We start from the raw sequence: 19623 nt of genomic DNA on the forward strand, positions 1-19623 counted from the left end.
CGAACCTGTAACATGTAATTTCTTCCTTAAGACCTCTGGGGCATCCTAGAAATATTAAGAGTGGGACAGAGCTAATAACTTGGGCCTGGGTGGACCAAACTAATAATAATTACAGAATATTCAGCTGTAAACTAGGCATGTGTCAGACTGAAAGAAGTGAAAACTCAATACCCAGGATTCTCTAGTTTCATGTTGTGTATCCGTTTTTAAGTCTTATATTCTTTTTAAAAAATTAAGGTGAAATTCACATAAAATTAACCACTCCAAAGCAAATAATTCAGTGGCATTTAGTACACTCACAATGTTGTGCAACCATTACTGCTATTTAGGTCCTAAATATTCCTATCAACCCAATACTCCCTCCTCCCTCATTTCCTCCTCCAGCCCCTGGCAACCACTAACTTCTGTGTCTGGTTATTTTATGGAAATGGAATCACACTATTTGTGACCTTCCATGTCTGGCTTCTTTCACTTAGCATGTTTTCAAGGTTCAATGTATTGTTGCATGTCACCTTGTATCATTTGTGGTGGCAAAAAGGCAGTTTAATCCTTGAATGAATATGTGGATGGATTATCCCTAGAACTGAGTGTGGGCTCAAAATGGGAGTCAAAGTATCAGAAGCTGAAATTCGAGAGGAAGTAAATTAGGGCTTCTCATTCAGACTGACACCCTTGTACCAGATTCTCCTTGTCTGATTTCTTTCTGTTCAGTCCTTAAAGGGCTGTGGCTTGTTCCACATACGAAGTGCTTAGCACAATACCTGGCAAACAGATAATAGTACTCAATAAATGTTTTCATAAGTGTGCTACTCAACTGATATTTTGCTTTCTTTCATAGGCTTTAGAACTTTGGAGGACAACAGCAGAGGATAGCAGCCAGTTGTGAGAGCACACACCAGTTACCTGGATTGAGTCCCGGCTCCGTTTATTAGTCACGGAGCCTCTGGCAGAGCCAGATTTTTCTGTGCTGCAGTTTATTTATACTCAGCAGAACAATTAAGAGGATTATATGAGATAACTGAGGTAAAGCACTGAATACAGTGCCTAGAACACATTAAGTGGTCAACAGATAACAGCCATTATGATTAGAATGAGTCACGTGGCTTCACAATCTATTCAGTTTTGAAACCCTTTCTCAGTAAAGTTCCCATTGTAAGTAGAAACGGCACAATGACCGTTTATGAGAAAAATAATAGCCATTATAGCATCTAAACATTTGAAGGCACCACTCTTGGACACTGAGGATTTGATGAACTACAAGTATTAAAATCATGGTTCTTTTGTCAACCATTTTCTTTGAAAATCTCTTTGCCGAGCCGGGCTCGGTGGCTCAACCTGTAATCCCGCGCCTTTGGGAGGCTGAGGTGAGTGGATTGCCTGAGCCCGCGGGTTCGAGACCCACCTGGGCAGCGAGACCTCATCTCTACAATAAATCAAAAAAATCAGCCAGGAGTTGTAGCGCATACCTGTAATTCTGGCTACTTGGAAGGCAGAGGCGGAAGGATCGCCGGAGCCCAGCAGGTTGAGGCTGTGGTGGCTGGGAGTGGCCACTGCACTCCAGTGGGGGCGACAGAGTGAGACTCCAACTCGAAAAAAAAAAGAAAATCTGTTTGCTTCCTTGAGCCACCATAAGCATGGACTCCTCCTGCAGAAAGAGAATGTTCATGTAGAAGCAAGGTATTTATGCTGGAAACCAACCCATGCTCAAACATGGTGCATAAAACTCCTATTTCCAATCTACAGACAAGACAGAGGCGACATGTGCAATCATACTGCCATCAGATGACACCCTTCTCAGGGTTGGACTCTGGAATGATGCTCCTATATCCAGAATGCCTTCCCTTCCCCAGCCTAGCACCATCAGCTCTATTAAGGTACCTGTGGTTGTGGCAATTAGAGATCCACATGGATTTTAAAAGCAATGAGTCCCCAAGGCGAGGGCTGTGGGATGAAAATGTTAATGGGGAATGAGTGAGAGGATGTTGGACTTTCTGGTGGAAGGCAGACCCAGCAGTGCCACTACCAGGAAGGTTCTGGGCTCTTGGAGGCAGAAGAAAGAAGGTACTAGGAATAAGAGGGATGCCAGAAAGGGGAGGAGAGGTTAGGGATTTTCTTCCCACTGGGAAATTTACCTCAGATTCATCTTATTCTTTATATGCAGAAAGGAAGGAAGATATTTAATGAATTGCATGAAATCAAGTCACTAGGATAATACTTCTAATTTCATTCTTTATCCTACTCAACTTTATAATAATAAATATGCATCCTTTTATGTTGAAGATTTCAGTACTGTTAAGAACATTGTTTTAAGTCTACTGCAAGAAGGGAGACCATTACATTTCATTTTTTTCAAACAAGCAGTAAATAATAAATGTATATGAATACAATAAACATATCTCAAAAAAGAATGATACAACTTTTATTTTCCATGGATTTTAAAGATACTTTTGCTACATAGTCTTATGTATTTTTATGAGCTTTTTTCATTTGTATGAAGTTCAACATTAAACAATTTAAAGGTGATATGTTTGGTAGTGTATCTATAATCTTTAAAAAGTTTAGAGTTTTTGGAATGTACAGTATATGAGGTAAAATCAAGATTACATTAAAAATTGTTTTCTCTGCACTAACTTTGCAGTGAGGCTCAAATGGCAAGTACACTATTAAATGACATTTACTATCAAAAATAGGAGGTTCATTTGAATTACTATGAAAAACATAAGCCACTGTAACTTGACACAGTGGCACATTTTACCATTTTAGACATTCAACTATATAGAAATCTCTGGGCTTTTACACTCAAACTCATTTGTACTGCCAAATGTGGCACTTTAAAGAAGTTTCTAGAAAACAACTGCAATCACTGTTGTTTTGGGGGAAGGTTATCACCCTATACATAAGAGATTAAATTTAAATAAAATGTAAACATACAGTATATTATAGTGACAGGTCATTCTTACCACTCAGAAAGGCCAAGTTTATCCGTTTCTTTTTTGAACAAAGGTTAATGTTTTTTCTACAGCATGGAATATTTGACATAAAACAATTACAATACATGCCCATTCTATTATAAGAGAAATTCTTCAGAGATCTTCAAAGCACAAAACATATGTTCTTTTTTTCAGAGACTGACAGAAGTGCTTAATAATCACTAAAATGCTAACCTCAGCAACTAAAAATTAGTGATTCGCTATCCTAAAATTCAAATAATAAATTAAAAAAAGCTAGTTACAAGTGTTTTACAGATAACATATGTGATAAAACAAGAATTTTAGATAATTTCATTACAAACTATTATTACTGGCAGTCATCGACATCTAGGCAAGATGTACAATATGATACTTGACAAAATTCAGTCTGATCATCCAATAACTCACAAATGCAAGCTCACAAAACATTAATGAATTAAGCAATTGCAAAGTGCTCTAATGCAACATTAACCACATGCAATCAACAATTTGGAACAGTATCCAAACAGACATTATACATTAAACATTAGTTTTTTTAAGAAAGAAAGCAGCTTGAAGTTTACTGGTGCAAATTAATTTTGTCTTCAGATTTGGTGCCCCAAACAAAAAAGTTAGGTTTGATTATGAATTCTGATGGTGGTGGCAGTAGTTATGGGAGAAGCAGCAAAAACTTATGGAAGTTCTTCAAAGTCAGCCTATATCAGATAGGTATTGTATATAACAGATATTTCTATACTTGGTATGTAGATTTATGTATATTATGCTATATATGTACATGTATGCCCTTATATACATACATATACTTCAATGGGTTACAAAACAGGAGCCAAATGGGTTTGAAATTCAGCTGATTTTTATGATCAAAAAAGTAATTATCTAAAAGCCTTCTATTCTTTTCCATGTCCTCAAGACCTGAAGAGGTACTTTTTGAGTAAATGTTAAAATATTTTAGGCCAAGTAAACTGCCTGTGCTTTCGTTAGGTACTTATCCGTGAACTCATGAAGATATACTTGTAATGAAGAACTCCACATTTATCACACAAGAAGCTTTCTTCATGCCTATTCTTTCGTCCAGTTTTTGTTTGCTTAGCCCCTCCAGTTACTCATAATCCCACTTACCAAATAATTAAGACAAATGAGGAGGTAGAAATATAGCACTAGATTGCTTTCACAGCATCAAACTTTGTTTTCATACAGCATGTTAGTGTAAATTCTATTCATTGTGAGTTTTTCACTTGATAATAATCTTTAAAACAAACAGATCAGGCTATCACTGTTACACTCATGCTGATTGGTCAAAATACCAATTATAAATTGTTGCCTCTTAAGTTTGTTCTACAAGAAGGCATGTCAGAGAGAGAAAGAGCGGGGGGGGGGGGGGGAGGAAAAAAGCCCCAAACAAAAACCCAAAATTGATTTCTGTGGCTTGCATTCTAATAAAGTGCCAGCCTCTACCTAACAATATAAGCATGGAAAAATGATGTGCTGTGGTCTCAATGCCAGTGCTAAATGCCACTGTTTTGTAAAAGCAATACAGAAATAATTTTAGTACATGACAAAATAAAATGTAATACATTGTTAAAAAATAAAGTTATATTTTCACTTGATTACAAAGTACTGAATGATAAAGGCAATCAAAATGGAAAAGAAAGCAAACAGCACAAGGATGACAGCTGCACACTGCTCGTCACTAAGAGCCCGCCGGGTCCTTGTGCTTTCCACAGTGTCTCTGTTGGTGTTGGCTGGTGGTTCAGTCCTCTGAGAGATGAAGAGCACTGTGGTGCTGTAGGGACCTACAAGGTCCTGGTGCCCCACAGGGTCTTGGCACTGGCGAATGGCACACACACGGAAGCGATACTCGCAGTTCGGCTGAAGGCTGGAATACCGGCATGAGGAGTCAGGACCTTTGTAAATCTGTTAATAAAATATTAGAAGGAAGAATTATGTGGGGAAGGCTGGATGGAAATGTATTAAAACTGGCTAGTTTGTATTTTCTATGTGAAAGCTAGTGAATGCCATTGATTTTTATCTTTTAAGTGATTTTTAAAAAATACCCATCTGCTCAAATATTTATCCATCTGCTGTATAAGGACAGGAGAAATGTGAGAATTGAGGACGTGAGATATACTCTCACAGAGCTCACAGATGAGTTAAGGAATATACATGCCCCCAAACAGCTAGAGAACAGGTGAAATCAGCTTTCCAGCACGTGCCTGCTTTCCTCAAATGAAAGAAGAGAGTGTCTAATGCTGCTTCCCCCATTATATCTTTGTATAACGGATTTATTTCCATACCATTTTAAACTTATCTGTTGAATGAAACTACTAAATAAGGGGAGTTTCCTACAATGTGTCTATGGTAAATCAGTTTACAAACTTCAGCAAGGGGCAATCACTTAGAATTACAGAAAAGGATCTTAATACCTAACACCTCTGCCATACTTTACAAGGGAAATAAAAATAATGAAATTCCACAGATTTTCAAGGAATGTACCAGTAATTAAGATATGTACTGGAACTGGTAGCCAAGTTTTGCTCTACCACTGTAATTTTAGACCAATTTAGACAATGGACATACTAGCAGTTGATTTGTATGATAACTATGAGGATGAAATGAACTAATACTTGTTAGAGCACTTAGCACAATGCCCAGCATGCAGCGAGTACTCATTTCCTTACTGCATGCTGGGCACTGAGCTATCATTTCCGTTAATAAGTCCCTCTTCCCTTATTCTATAAATGAAAACACCAAGGCTCATAGGATTGAGTGACTTCCCAGTTGAGTTCCTCCAGCTAGTTGGTGGCCTTCAAGTTAGATCAACCACTATTTGGGGGCTAGCATTCTTTCATGAACTTTTAGCTGCCTCAATTATACCTATGCTGTCAATTTAAATTTTGACATACTGGTTTGCTTCCAAAGAAGCAAAATAAGATCTCTCTCTCTCATTTTTGTGTTTCCAACATTCAACATATAGTAGGAACTATATGTGGATGCTGAGAAAATATAAAGGAGTTTTATTGCAATAAGTCTTAAGATAAAGCTTAAAGAAAATGGCAAATATACATTAGTTCCAAGAATGCAGATCCATGTTTCAGGGAGTGGAAATGCAGACATGATTCACATTCAAGAGGTGGTACTAGTTGAGTACCCCTTATATGAAATGCTTGGTACTACAAGTGTTTCAACTTATTGGAATTTTGGAATATTTGCATTGTATTTACTGGATGAACATCCCAAATCTGAAAATCTGAAATGCCCCAATGAGCATTTTCTTTATGTGTCATGTTGGTGATAAAAAAGTTTTGGATTTTGGAATACTTTGAATTTTGAGTGTTTGTATTTGGGACATTTAACCTGTAAATTATTCACTTAGAATGTTGTATGAGGAAGCAGTGTACAACTGTACACATACAATGCAATCGATTTAGTAAAAATAAAAAATATGCTTGTCTTATGGATATAATGGGTGATTTGAATTTTCATTTTTAAGCTTTATTTTCCATAAGTCTCTAAATGAACATGGTAATATTAGGTTAAGAAAAAACTTCAACAAATGGCATGGGGGTGGTAAGTGAAGATACCTGGAGAAGGAGCAGGAATACATTAGTTACACTAGTTGGAAGTTAAGATTTAATTCAAATGGGGTCACTTTAGGTGTGTGACATTAAAACAGTGCTTAAGGAGTCATAATCATGAGCATCTGAGGAACTGAAGGGAGGTGGATAGGACAGGGTTCTTGCTATTTTTATATATGTGAAAAGTGATAAGGCCCTGATGTAGTTTTTATGAATTTAGAAATGACTTTTGAATAAGAATTGGTAGGGGGAGAAAGAAAAAACCCAACTCTTCCAAGAATCTAAAGCTTGGAGACCAAGATGATATTGATGTCCATGACTTGAAATTTTTCAAATAAACTTCAGGCTTACTCATATACTACTCAAATGTGGAGTCCCTATTTCCTTTAAACATGTAATACAATTACATTTTCTTTAATATTAATTTTGCTTCCTCCTTAGAATAAGACCTGCTTATCTGTAAATTACATTTCAAATCTAATTACCATGTCAATTTGCAGATGGCTTAATAAAGAAAAACAATCACATCCCAAGTTTAATTGGACTCTTTGGCCCTTTTGTAATTTCAGTTAAGATATTACATGGAATAGTTGCAACAGCACAAAACTGGAATAAAACAGATGAAGGACTGATTTTCTAGTGGAAAAGAAAATATAAGATGCAATGAAAACAACCCAGCTTAAAAGTCCTCAAAATCAAGGTTACAGCAAAAAGGAAAAATTAGATGAAATGTACTTTTTTACAAAACTTATTCTTTGTAAAAGTTATAACAAACATTGACAACTCCCTCAGTCAACCTGACTGCTATTCATCCTCTACCAGGAACTCTCTTTGAAATCTCTTGGTCAGGTAGATGACACTTCTAGGTTTCCATGAGTATTGTCATATTCACAGCACTGTTTTATGATTATTACTATTATTGTAAAAAACCTCCTTACTGGTCCTTCTGGTTCTGCCCTTGTCCCAATCTAGTTTCAACACTGTAGCCAAAATGACCTTGCGTCTGATCATGTGACTGCTCAGGTTAAAATCCTCCCCTGGCTTCTCATTTCACATGGTGTAAAATGCCACTACTTAATTGCAAAACCAACTGCAGACCCCTCACCATTAACTGCCTAATCATCAACTGTTCCCCTTGCTCTCTCCACCCCAGTCATATTGACTCCTTAATGTTCACTGAATTCACAAGCATGCTCCTGCATCAAGGTCCCTTCCTGGAACACTCTTCTACCCACAGTCACTTCCTTTGGGTCATTGTTCAAATGTCACTTGATTGCCTCAAATGACATAAGTCACTGACCTTCCCCATCAGCACTCCCTATTCCTTTTACCCAGTTTTATTTTTCCTGCATTACACTTGTAACTATCTGACAATATATTGATGTGTTTATTTGCTTATAGTACCTCCTTTTCCACTAGAATGTAAAATCCATAGAGGCAAGGACTTTTTATTCAGTGCTGTATCCTGAGTGCCTGGCACAGAGTTCACTGAATACTTGTCAAATAAATGAATAATCTCTTCAAGTGTAGTTCACATCCAAAAGATTTATATCCTGAGATCTCTGGAGCATATGTATTGAACAAGTGTTTTAGAACTAGAAAGGTAAAAATTGTTAAATCTTTCATTGAAAATACATATAGAAACAGATTTTGCAAGTCTACAGATGAGCTCTTACAACAGAACTCACAGCCTTTTCACTCTCTCCCCTCTTCCTTTAACGATGTAGTATCTTGAGCCATGAATAGTTTTTGGGTTTTTTAATCCAGAGGTATATAGAGACCTTTTCAGATTTTTCAACTGATTTGTTCATGCAGATGTATGTCTATCAAATACCTTATTTTATCTTACAGATATATGTTGCACAGGCAGATACTGCTGTATTTAGAAATTTCTAGTTCAGTTCATTAAAAACTGCAAAACCAATCTATATCACATACCAAACTGATTTCACATAAATCTACATGTTTACTGAAAAAAAAAAGAAAATACATACAGAAAGGTTACAAATGATGTATCCACAGATTGCATCTTGGTACATACCTGTTTGAATTCTGAATCTTTCCCCACCATGACTTGAAGACTATAAATAACTGGATCACCTTTCATTGGCTGTAAACATTCCCAGGTAATTTCACAAATGTGATCATTTATTTTCTCTATTTTGGGGGCTGTAGGGAACAAATATAAATAACATCTGTTCCACTTGACTTTTAAATTGGCACATCATGCAGATACTTGTTTTAATCAAAATCAACAAATATTTAAAATCCAATTATAAACATGAAATGAGTATCAGTCAATTTTTGAAATGTGCATACAAAAAGGTTAATAAAATCAGCACTCTTCTTTTTTTGAGAAAGGGTCTCACTCTGACACCCAGGCTGGAGTGCAGAGGCACAATCACAGCACACTGTTAACTTCAAACTTCTGGGTTCAAGTAATCTTCTTGCTCCAGCCTCCTAAATACTTAGGAATACCACACTGGCTTACTCTAAAAATTTTTTGTATAAGAGGGTCTCCTATGTTGCCCAAATTGGACTCAAACTCCTGGGCTCAAGCACTCCTCCCACAGCTCTAGAATTACAGGCATGAGCCACTGTGCTTGGCCTGAAATCAACAGTCTTCTTAAAGCAAAGAGACACAACTGGATTCGGAAACAGAAAAAATGACTCAGTGAAACTCATCAGTATTACCAGAAAGACTTCAAGAAAAGTCCTGCTACCTATGTACTGCTTAACAAATGATATATTCAAGTATACGAACTAGGATATAGTTCTAAAAGTCTTTGCCATTAGTCCTCAGGAGACAACTTTATTATGGCTAAATATACAGAATGTAACCCTTATTAGGGTCATTTTAAAATAAGAATCCCTCTAAAATTATTATTATTTTGAGTTGGAAGTTGAAGTCACACTGTCACCCAGGTTGGAGTGCAGCGGCACATTCATGGTCACTGCAGCCTTGACCTGCTGGACTCAGGCAATCCTTCTGCCTCAGCCTTCCAAAGTAGCTGAAAGACATACACCACCACATCTGGCTAATTTTTTTGATTTACTATAGAGGTGGGGTCTCACCAGGTTGCCCAGGCTAGTCTCGAACCCCTGGGCTCAGGCAATCATCTTGCCTATGCCACCCAAAGTATTGGGATTACAGGCTTAAGCCACTGTACCTGGCCCTAAAATTAAAATATATACAAATTTTTGTATATATGTGTACCTGTGTATAAATTAAATTGATGGAGAATTTATTTTGCTTAACAGATGACCAGGTTTTCCCCCGGAAGTCCAAATGAATGAAATAGCAGCAACTAAAAATATTTAAACAACTAGAGTCTGTGGTTTTTATCTTTAAGTAAATGAATCTATCAGAAAGCCAGCCTACCTATTCAATTTAGTATTTGTAGGTTAGATTATTAAAAAGATCAGTGACAAAACAAGTACTTGTCTGAGTATTAATATATCAGATAAAATACCTTTTATTTTTGAGTCAGGGTCTCACTGCAGTCTCACTGCAGCCTCAAACTCCTAGGTTCAGTGATCCTCCCACCTCAGCCTCCTGAGTAGCTAGGTCTATAGGCACATGTCACCATGTCTGGATAATTTTCCTTTTGGATCTTTTTTTTTTTGTAAAGATGAGGTCTCGATATGTTGCCCAGGCTGGTCTTGAACATCTGAGCTCAAGCAATCCTCCTGTCTCAGCCAAAGTAGCTTTTATTACTGAGTGGAATTCTGAGTAGATGGGCTTGCCTGTATTATTTTTAAGTAATATGCTGTTGGACATATACTGGATGCTAATTTTAATAATAGTAAATAAGATGTTTAAAGTTAATTTATTATAAAAAAAAATAACTTCAGGATGTATAACTTACCTTTCAAGGCAGCTGGGACAGATTTTGGAGTAGTGAAAATATATTCTTGGGAGAGGGGACCTTCCCCAGCTTCATTACAAGCTTGAATGCAGAATTTATAGGATGTTGACTCATTAAGTCTTTGTACTTTGTATGTATGACATGGTCCTCTGTATAAGGAAACAAACCTAAAACAGAAGTAACTCTATCAAGTAAACCTTAGACTAACTTATGAAAAATGTTTTTAAAATGACTATAAAAATATAGTTGGGGGACATAATTTAGGAGCAATAAGTTACCTCCAAAGTTTAATGCCAAGAATTGTTGTCACTTCAAATAAATTTCTATATTTTTTATTAGACGATGAAACCAGATATGGTAAATTTTCCAATGTGACATGGTTTCCTGAAAGTCTGTTGATAAGTTTTGTGTTCTACCATCATAACTGCTTCTCCTCAGGCTTCTCATACAGCCTTGTTTCTGAATGCTGTCTTTTAATGTATATTTTCAAAGATACTCATAATATCACAGTTGTCATCATGAATTACTTCTAACTAAAGTCACATTTATACAATTTGTTAACTATGGTATGCATCTGAGCTATAAAATTAAGTTTCCACTTTAATTTTTCTTGTGTTTGGAAAAAAGAGAATTCTCAATTCCCAGGCATCATTTTAGCTGACTTGGTAATGTTTTCTAGAGATTTACAATCTCCAATAAATTATCTCCTTGGACTGTTCAATGAAATTTAACATCATATACATTTCTCCTAATATGCTATCCATAAGTTGAATGCTTCTCAATATTTTGGATTGTCTGTTTTTACAGTTTTGGGGAACTGGAGAATAAATAACGAATGCTGATGGTGCTAAGTCTTGAAACAGTAATCAGGTTGAAAATAAAAAAAAATACTTAATGGCCTGAAGTACCAGTGTTTCCAAGAAGCAGTAACTGGATAAGCCTTGCCTTCTTAATCTCTGAAATACATATATATATTTTAATATAGGAAGAAAATCAGTGGTAAAACCACTGTTGCAAAAAGCTGAACAATGACGAAACTTGTGGTGAGGGAACAGTTAAAGCAGCATTCTGACACCTCCCCACTGCAAGTGTAAATAGTTGTGAAAAGTCAAAGGGAAGGAAAGTAATCAAACATATTAAGTTGATTCATTAAACTCAACAACACCGTAGCAAGTTTTAATTTCTTGATTTGCTATAACCAAAAGCCACAAGCCATAAGCATACCCCACAACAATGCTCTAGATGCTCATTCTTCACATTTTTGTATTTTGTGTGTATGACACAAAAACCTCTGTATTAAGTTTGAAGTTCTATAACAGAATATAAGGTAATTTACATTTAAGAGGATCTTTATTATCTTTCAACCGAACACAAATTAGACCTGTTTTCAGTAAGCCTTTTTGCAGTAATCCAAAGGCTAAAGGCTAGAAAGGGGATGGAAAGAATTTGAAGAATCTACTCAGTAACAGTAACATATATTAAAGATAAATGGCTATACCAAAAACCCATGGCAAGGCAAAAAACCTCCTTCTAGAGTTAAGGCTACAAAGAGTATATAAAATTCTGCCAAGAACAAAGGTCAAGAGTCATAGACACAGTGATTTCAGGAGATGATCAATACTATTTGTTTTGTGTAATGTTCTTACTGGTGATAGAGTATAAAAAACTATTACATAGGTTTTAAATGTGTAAATATTTCTGATAGAGAGTGCTTATGTACAAGTACCATGAATATGTCATTGTTGATGCTTGACTAAGATACAGACAACGCAGAAAACAAAGTAAACCTTGGGAAAGAATTACTAGTATTCTAAATCCATCAGGTATGCAAATTGTTTCTCATAAATAAAAGCAGAAAAGCAAAACTCAAAATTCTTAAAGTATTAGATTAGTAGCTATGTTGAAGGTATATGGCATTGCTTATATGGGATATAATGTGAATAAACAGCCCTAGTTGACATTTGAATTAACGTTACAAACATTTTGAGTAACACTATAATTCAAAGGCATGATTTAGTGGGACAGTATATAGAATGGTACATAGGAAATAGTACAACATGTATATAAAAATGAAACATGGAAAAGAACCTGAATGAGATGGAAATTAGTTAAAGGACTAGATAATCACAGAATCTGGGGCGTAACAGTGAAGAACTGAACTGTATTTGTTTAGTGTGCAGGCCGTGTGTCGGGGTGTGCAAGAGATTGAAACATAATCCCTGCTCTGAAGGATCTCAGAGGCCTTAAGCCAATCACAATAATTTACTATAATATTGTGTCCTGCTGGAAATAAACACTGACGAGTTTATTTTGTAGCTAAGATTAGGGTTCTCTTACTGTCATGAAGAGAACAAATAGATTAGGGAAGAAAACAAAAGAACAGCCCACCTAATATTTTTTCTTGGCATCCTACTCATAAATTATAAGCATGAAATCTATACATTGTGTCTTATGATGTTTTCAAAATATACACTTAAAAGTAAATTCTTATGACAATCACCTCTGTTTTTGAAGCTTTACTTCTGTAGTTTATAGAAATTCATGTACTTAAGACCTAAGAAATTATAAAAAGAAGCATAAACAAACTTACCTTCCATTCTTATCCTCCATTTGAAGGTGATACTGAATAGAATCTGTTGACAATGTCTTTGGGGTTCCTTCTCCCCATTTCAGCTTAAGGTTCTGGTGGCTAAAGGCAACACATTCCAGACGAGGTGGATCAGGAGGGAGAGGGTTCGTTTTTAATTTTATCATATGGCTGAAGGGACCAGCTCCAATGCTATTCAAGGCTTGAATTCGTATTCTAAGTGCCACATTAAAAAAAAAAAAAAAAGGTTATGATTGTTATTTGCCTCTCTGGTCTAGGCAAAAATTAAGTTTTTAGAGTGTACAAACCTGTATGTTGTATCTGGTTGCAAATTGTCTATAATATAGCTTGTAACCTTTCCCACTGTCAAGGGTTGTTTATCTCCAAAGTCTATGCTATAGGCAAGGATCTCTGAACCATGGTCACAAGGCTTTTCCCAACTTATTCCAAGGCAAGTAGAAGGTGAATAATTGGGATTTTCTATATCATCATCACTTATTTCTTGAAGACAAGTCACAATGGCAGGAACTGATGGTGGCATCACACAGGCTACTACTTCACTGAAAGGGCCTGTACCCACAGCATTCAGAGCCTAAAAATTAACAGCACCTTCAAGTTAACAAAGACATGACCATGAAAATGCTAATGAAACACAAAACTCTAGATAGAGTAAGTGGTAAGGCACAGATCATCTTTACCTGAACTCTGCAATAATAGGTAGTTGCTGGTGAAAGTCCTTTTAGTTCATAACTGAGACTAGGCCCACAGTAACATATCTGCATACTTCCTTCAACTCCTCCCCACTCCAGTCGATATTCAGTGACATCTGCTCCATTACTCAATGGAACCTTTAAATTAAGAAAAGGATAAAGGTCTTAGTATTGACATTGACTAAATAGCTTTTGGGCAAAAGGTTCTTTACCTGAACACATTAAAAACTGGACTGCTTCTGAATTTCTTTAAAACATTTAAGCATAATCAAAACTGTTCAATTTTATGTTTTTATTATTAAAAGTACCTGAATTTAAGATTGATAAAAAATATAACTGTTTTAAATTAGAAGTAGAAATATGACTAACAGTCACTTTAGAAAGCACTTTTTAAGGTTAATGTACTTCAAAATAATTCTATTAAGTAATATAAAATGTAAACCACACAAAGACATTTTCTTTCTCAAATTTCAAAGGAAACCGAAAATGTAATTATCACTACTGATAATAAATATGAGATAAATAGTATTGTACTAATTCCTGTGTATGTTTGTTCTGAACATTAAACTCATGATTGGCTGAAATATCTCAGTACTAAGACAAAGCCTTTGATAAAAATACAAAGCGCATCGTGAACAAGCGTCTAAATATCTGTAATGCAAATATACCTTACTCAAATGTTTCAAGGAGGAAAAAGAAATCACTTTTACCATGTGAATTTAATTGGGACTTAATCTTTGTATAATTTAGGAGGGAAAAATGAATAGTATCTTTTTTCTTTTATATGAACTATTCCAATCACTTAAAATAAATAAATGTCAACGGAAATTACAATACCTCCCAATTCACTTGTGCACAAGTTGCAGATCTGCATGTCACTTGAGGCGGCTTGCACTGATCTGGTGGCCCAGGGGCTGTAGTAATATCACATTTTTCTGAAAATGGTCCAAACTAGAAAGACACATACAACCACTGTTTTCATTTTTCACCCTTAAATGCCCACCGATTGCACAGAACTCCATATTTAAAGATTCACTAATAATTATGTACATTCTCCCTATCCTTCAAGATTAATTTGGTCATATATAATTCTATAAGCAGTCACAGAAAGTAAAGAGATTTAATAATCATGAAAGTGAAGCTGTGAGAAATTAATCTACAAATTTGGTATTTCTGTTCCATGCTAAAAAAAAACACACTCTCTCATAATTGCTTTTAGTATATAGTACGTGGAATATAAAAAATTTAATTCAATGTTGGCAAACTCTTTCTCTTGACACATATGAGAACCACTACAGAAATGCCTAGTGGTCAATTTTTTTTAAGCTAATGAGCAAAAGAAAAGCTCCAATCATTTCACTTAACAGTGGCTCATCAGAAATAAACATATTTGTTGCTACACCATATCAGGCATTTTTGCCAAGTGCCCATCCTTAATAGCTAAGTCAATTTCTAGAACATTATGTGGAAACATTTAGTTGTTTGCACAAAAATGTGCAAATCTGATGTTACACAGATAATATACAATTTCCTATCATCACAATGTCATCAATATCTTTGGCTAATATTGTGAATGCAACTGTTTTATAACAAACACAATGTGTAAAAAAAAAATCAATTTTACTACTGATGGCAAACAGAAGCAAAAGTAGATACTGAGAGAATATTTCCTTTTGTTTCCAGTACTAATTTTAGTCTTTTAATTTTAGAACTAATTTTAGTTTAATTTTAGAACTTGGAAATGAAAGTCTTCAGCTCTCCTGAAATAACCTCAATCTCTGGCCATAAATCCACAGTATAAATAACATTGAATAAAGCTAAACTATATACTCCTAAATAACCAAAATAATCAATTATAACAGCTAATACTGCCCTTGAAGAGCAATCTAACGAAAAAAGTATAATTAGATATGGTGAGAAAACAGACATATCTGTACAATCTAAAATCCATAAATAGTAAAATCAGAAAATCAAATTCCTTATGGAAATTGTTTCATCTATGTAATTATAAATGTTAAGGACTGCTGCATTTTATAAACACAAGATGGGCTCACTTTGATGATATCAATTCAAAAATTTATAATAATGTTTAGAAATCTTTTGACAAAATTTTATATATTTTAAAGCTATACATCAATCCATAAACCTCAGAAAATGAAAAAAACAACTTTTATAAAATCACATGTATAAAACAAGAAATGGAATGTGATTTTACCTAAGGCATTACAATGGTATTTCACAAATCACCACTTCAAATATTTACACTGTTCAACACTAATAATTTCTATCACATTCACAAAGGATTTTTTAAATCAAATGTTTAAAATCTTTAATGTAGTAAATTTTCTATTCACATTTCCATTATAGTTCATGGACTCACAGTAACTATATCCAATTAGAAGCAATGAAAGAAAACATCCTGTAGCTATAGAAAATTGCTAGAGAATATGCTTTAATTTTCACATGAATACAAAAATCCTGGATGGCAAATTTACAAAACAGAGCAAAATGTTGATGTAATGTGCCTACTTTGTCAAAAGTAATCTTGAAATATTCCTGTAAATAAATATTTTCTGTAAAAGTCAGTAAAATATGGCTGACAGTTTTAGTTCAAAAGGTTCGTAATTTAAAACAACAAAAGAACAAATTTTAAAGACTTGATCACTTAGTTAAAAATTAAAATTCCAGGCTGGATGAGGTGGCTTACGCCTGTAATCTTAACACTTTGGGAGGTTGAGGAGGTAGGACTGCTTGAGCCAAGAAGTTGGAGACCAGCCTGGGCAACATAGTGATCCTTTGTTTCTACAAAAAAAAAAAAAAAATCACAAATAAGCTGGGCATGGTGATACACACCATAGTCTCACCTACTTGGGGAAGCCAAAGGGTTGCCTGAGCCTAGGACACTGAAGCTGTGGTGAGCCATGATCCTGCCATTGTACTCCAGTCTGAGCAACAGAGACTCTGATTCAGAAAAAAAAATTTCCAAATATAAATTTGCCACTTAGGATCAGGTATAGTGGTTCATGCCTATAATTCCACACATTGGGAGGATCACTTGAGTCCAGGAGTTCGAGACCAGCCTGGGCAACATAGCCAGACTCTGTCTCTACAAAAAATTTTTAAAAATTAGCTGGGCATGGTGGCTCATGCTTGTAGTCCCAGCTATCTGGAGGCTAAGGCAGGAGGATCCACTTGAGCCCAGAAGTTAGATGATGCAGTGAGCCATGATCATACCACTACACTCCAGCCTGGGCGACAGAGCAAAAAAACCTAACCAAAACAAAACAAAAAACGATCCAAACCAACAAAACCAAAAAAAACCACAAAACATAAATATGTCATTGAATAACTTAGATTTACAGACTGCTGGTGACAGCAAATGATTTACAATAATAAATAGATGGAAAAAAGTATCTATAAGTAATGAGTACTGATATACATGAGCAGTGACCTAGTGAAATGTATCAATTACACAGATAATTCAGTTTAGTTCATGGAAAGGACAACTGGGTGATAGAAACGTGAGGTATAGCTCAACTATTTATCATATAAAGTAATAATAATTCTGTTCCTCAAGTCCCATAAGGATTACCAAAAAGTTTTACATGAAAAATGTCATGTTTTTATTCCCCATTTTTATTGGGCCAGGCTAATTCATGTTGAAAACGACAACAGCAAAAACAAAGAGAAACTGTCAAAATTCTAGCATGCTTAACAGCTTACTATTTAAAATAAAGCTGTCCATGATGTATTTATAGTAGTACATCAGTTATCAGTACTACTCTCTGATAGCATAAATTATATCTTAAAATCTGGAATAACTTTAGAAAGGTCTAAATGTATATTCTCTGGAAACATAGAAGGCAAATATTTAAGTAAGATGATTTTGACAAATTATCACAAACTTGAAAAAATGAATTAAGATATTAGTATTAAAGATGCTATCCCAGTGTACTGCAGCCTTGTGAGGCAGACAAGATTATGACATAGACAGGAATGACTTGTAGAAGAGCTGCCAACAAAGTATATAAATTTGACATAAGAGAAATTTAAAAATAAGTTTATAGACAAAAATACAGAACTCAGGTGGACAACAGGATATGAAATATGAAATACGCCCAGGCTGGTCTCAAACTCCTGGGCTCAAGGAGTTCAATAAAATCTGAAAATAATAGGGAGGAGAGAACTGTCAGCTTAATTTTGTGAAATTTTAATTACAGAATAGTTCAAAGAAACAGAGTTACTCAATTAAGGTAGGAAATTACTGCTTTGTCCTTAGGGAACCTGCTTTAATGCAGAGAGATGAGAGGTGTCATAGCTGAGTAGAAAGGGCCTTGGTTGTGTGGCTTATCTCTATCACTTAATAGTTTATGTCACTGTAGGCAAGATATTTATTAATAGCTTTTCTGAGCCCTAGTTTCCTCAGTTGTGAAATGGAGATATTACCTATTTTGTCCATTTTATGGAGTTGTATGAATACATAGGTAATATTTCTTGAACAAATATTAAAGTAGAAAGCTTAACATACAAGTTTTCTTTCCTTGGGCAAAAATAAATAAATCATAATTAGCTGCCAACTAAAAGTAAATGCTACATATAATCAGCTTCAAAAAACTTAAATACATATGGTCTTGCTTCTATTCTTAAATTGACTAAGTAAACCCTATTTATACCCCCTAAAGGGTAAACTTTAGTCCAGTTCAAGTCCAAAGTATCACAAATTACAAGTAGGGTTTGAAAATACATATATTTTTTTGAGTTGGAGTCTCACTCGGTTGCCCAGACTGGAGTGCAGTGGCTGCTCCCGGCCACCACAGCCTCGCCTGCTGGGATCCGGCGATCCTTCCGCCTCAGCCTTCCCAGTAGCCAGAATTACAGGTATGCGCTACCACGCCCAGCTGATTTTTTGATTTATTGTAGAGATGAGGTCTCACTGCCCAGTCGGGTCTTGAACCCCCGGGCTCAGGCAATCCACTCACCTCAGCCTCCCAAAGGCGCGGGATTACAGGTTGGGTTTGAAAATATTGACTGATATACATGAGCAGTGACCCGGTAAAACATATCAATTACACAGATACTGACCTCTCCCTTATTTATCAGTATAGAATTATTAAAAATTGTAAAATTTGGAGTCACAGGGTGAAAGCTAAATGGCCAAATAATGGGTGTGATGATATACTGTAAAGTGAGTCAGATTTCACCACTGTGATTAGAATTCAATTAGCCATGGTCTTCTTACCCCCATTTTGTTAGCTGCATGCAGTCTGAAGCTGTATGTCTTTCCAGGAAGAAGGTTGCTCACTGTACATTCAACTTCAGAACCTTGGTAAACTTCTCTGGGTTCATCTTTTTCTAAAGGATACATTTCCACACCATAACAGGAAATAGGTGATCCACCATCAACCAGAGGGGGTCCTAAGGGTGGAAAGATTTATGTAATTTAACAAGATGAATACTTTTTGCTCTAACTTAATTATTATTTATTACCAAAATGGGAATTACCCCATCGTAACTGTATTTCTTTTGCTTTGGGTCTACCCTGTAATCTGGGAGGGAGGCATGGGCCAGGAGGCACAGCTGGAGTCTGCACAAGTAAAGATTCAGAGACCTGCCAAAACAAAAACAGAAACAAAACAAAAATGCTCTGAAACCAAATAATCAGATTGCTTTTTGGTTAAAACAAACAAACAAACAAACAAAACAAGCACAAAGATTACAACAATAATTTGAAACTGCACTTGATTATCAACTGAAAAGGAATAAGATTTTGAATAAAATCCAAACTCGATTAAGTCATTAAAACTCTAACTTTTCATAAAGATAAGACAGCTACTATATATGAAGCAAGTTACTGAAAAAGAACCCCAACAAACCCTTTCTTTTCTTTCCACATATATACACATATGAACAACT

General features: G+C 35.4%; 1 protein-coding gene across 3 annotated transcripts in view; it reads right to left on the reverse strand.

The window, feature by feature from the left end:
* Positions 1 to 2213: 2213 nt before the first annotated feature.
* Positions 2214 to 19623, reverse strand: part of FNDC3A (fibronectin type III domain containing 3A) — a 153676-nt gene continuing 136266 nt past the window's right edge. For 2 of the 3 annotated variants that reach the window (XM_008051761.2, XM_008051763.2), the window contains 9 exons: positions 19213 to 19318; positions 18950 to 19125; positions 14548 to 14661; positions 13699 to 13848; positions 13309 to 13592; positions 13004 to 13216; positions 10414 to 10580; positions 8586 to 8713; positions 2394 to 4883 (listed from right to left, as the gene is read on the reverse strand). In XM_008051761.2, coding sequence (XP_008049952.1) covers positions 4569 to 4883; positions 8586 to 8713; positions 10414 to 10580; positions 13004 to 13216; positions 13309 to 13592; positions 13699 to 13848; positions 14548 to 14661; positions 18950 to 19125; positions 19213 to 19318 — 1653 coding nt within the window. In that variant the 3' untranslated portion in view covers positions 2394 to 4568. Of the gene's footprint in view, positions 4884 to 8585; positions 8714 to 10413; positions 10581 to 13003; positions 13217 to 13308; positions 13593 to 13698; positions 13849 to 14547; positions 14662 to 18949; positions 19126 to 19212; positions 19319 to 19623 lie in introns of all 3 variants that reach the window. The other variant, XM_008051762.2, reaches the window with a different exon arrangement.

This window comes from Carlito syrichta, unplaced genomic scaffold (assembly GCF_000164805.1).
Source record: "Carlito syrichta isolate Samal-C Ts95f unplaced genomic scaffold, Tarsius_syrichta-2.0.1 Scaffold232015, whole genome shotgun sequence".
NCBI classification, from domain to species: domain Eukaryota; kingdom Metazoa; phylum Chordata; class Mammalia; order Primates; family Tarsiidae; genus Carlito; species Carlito syrichta.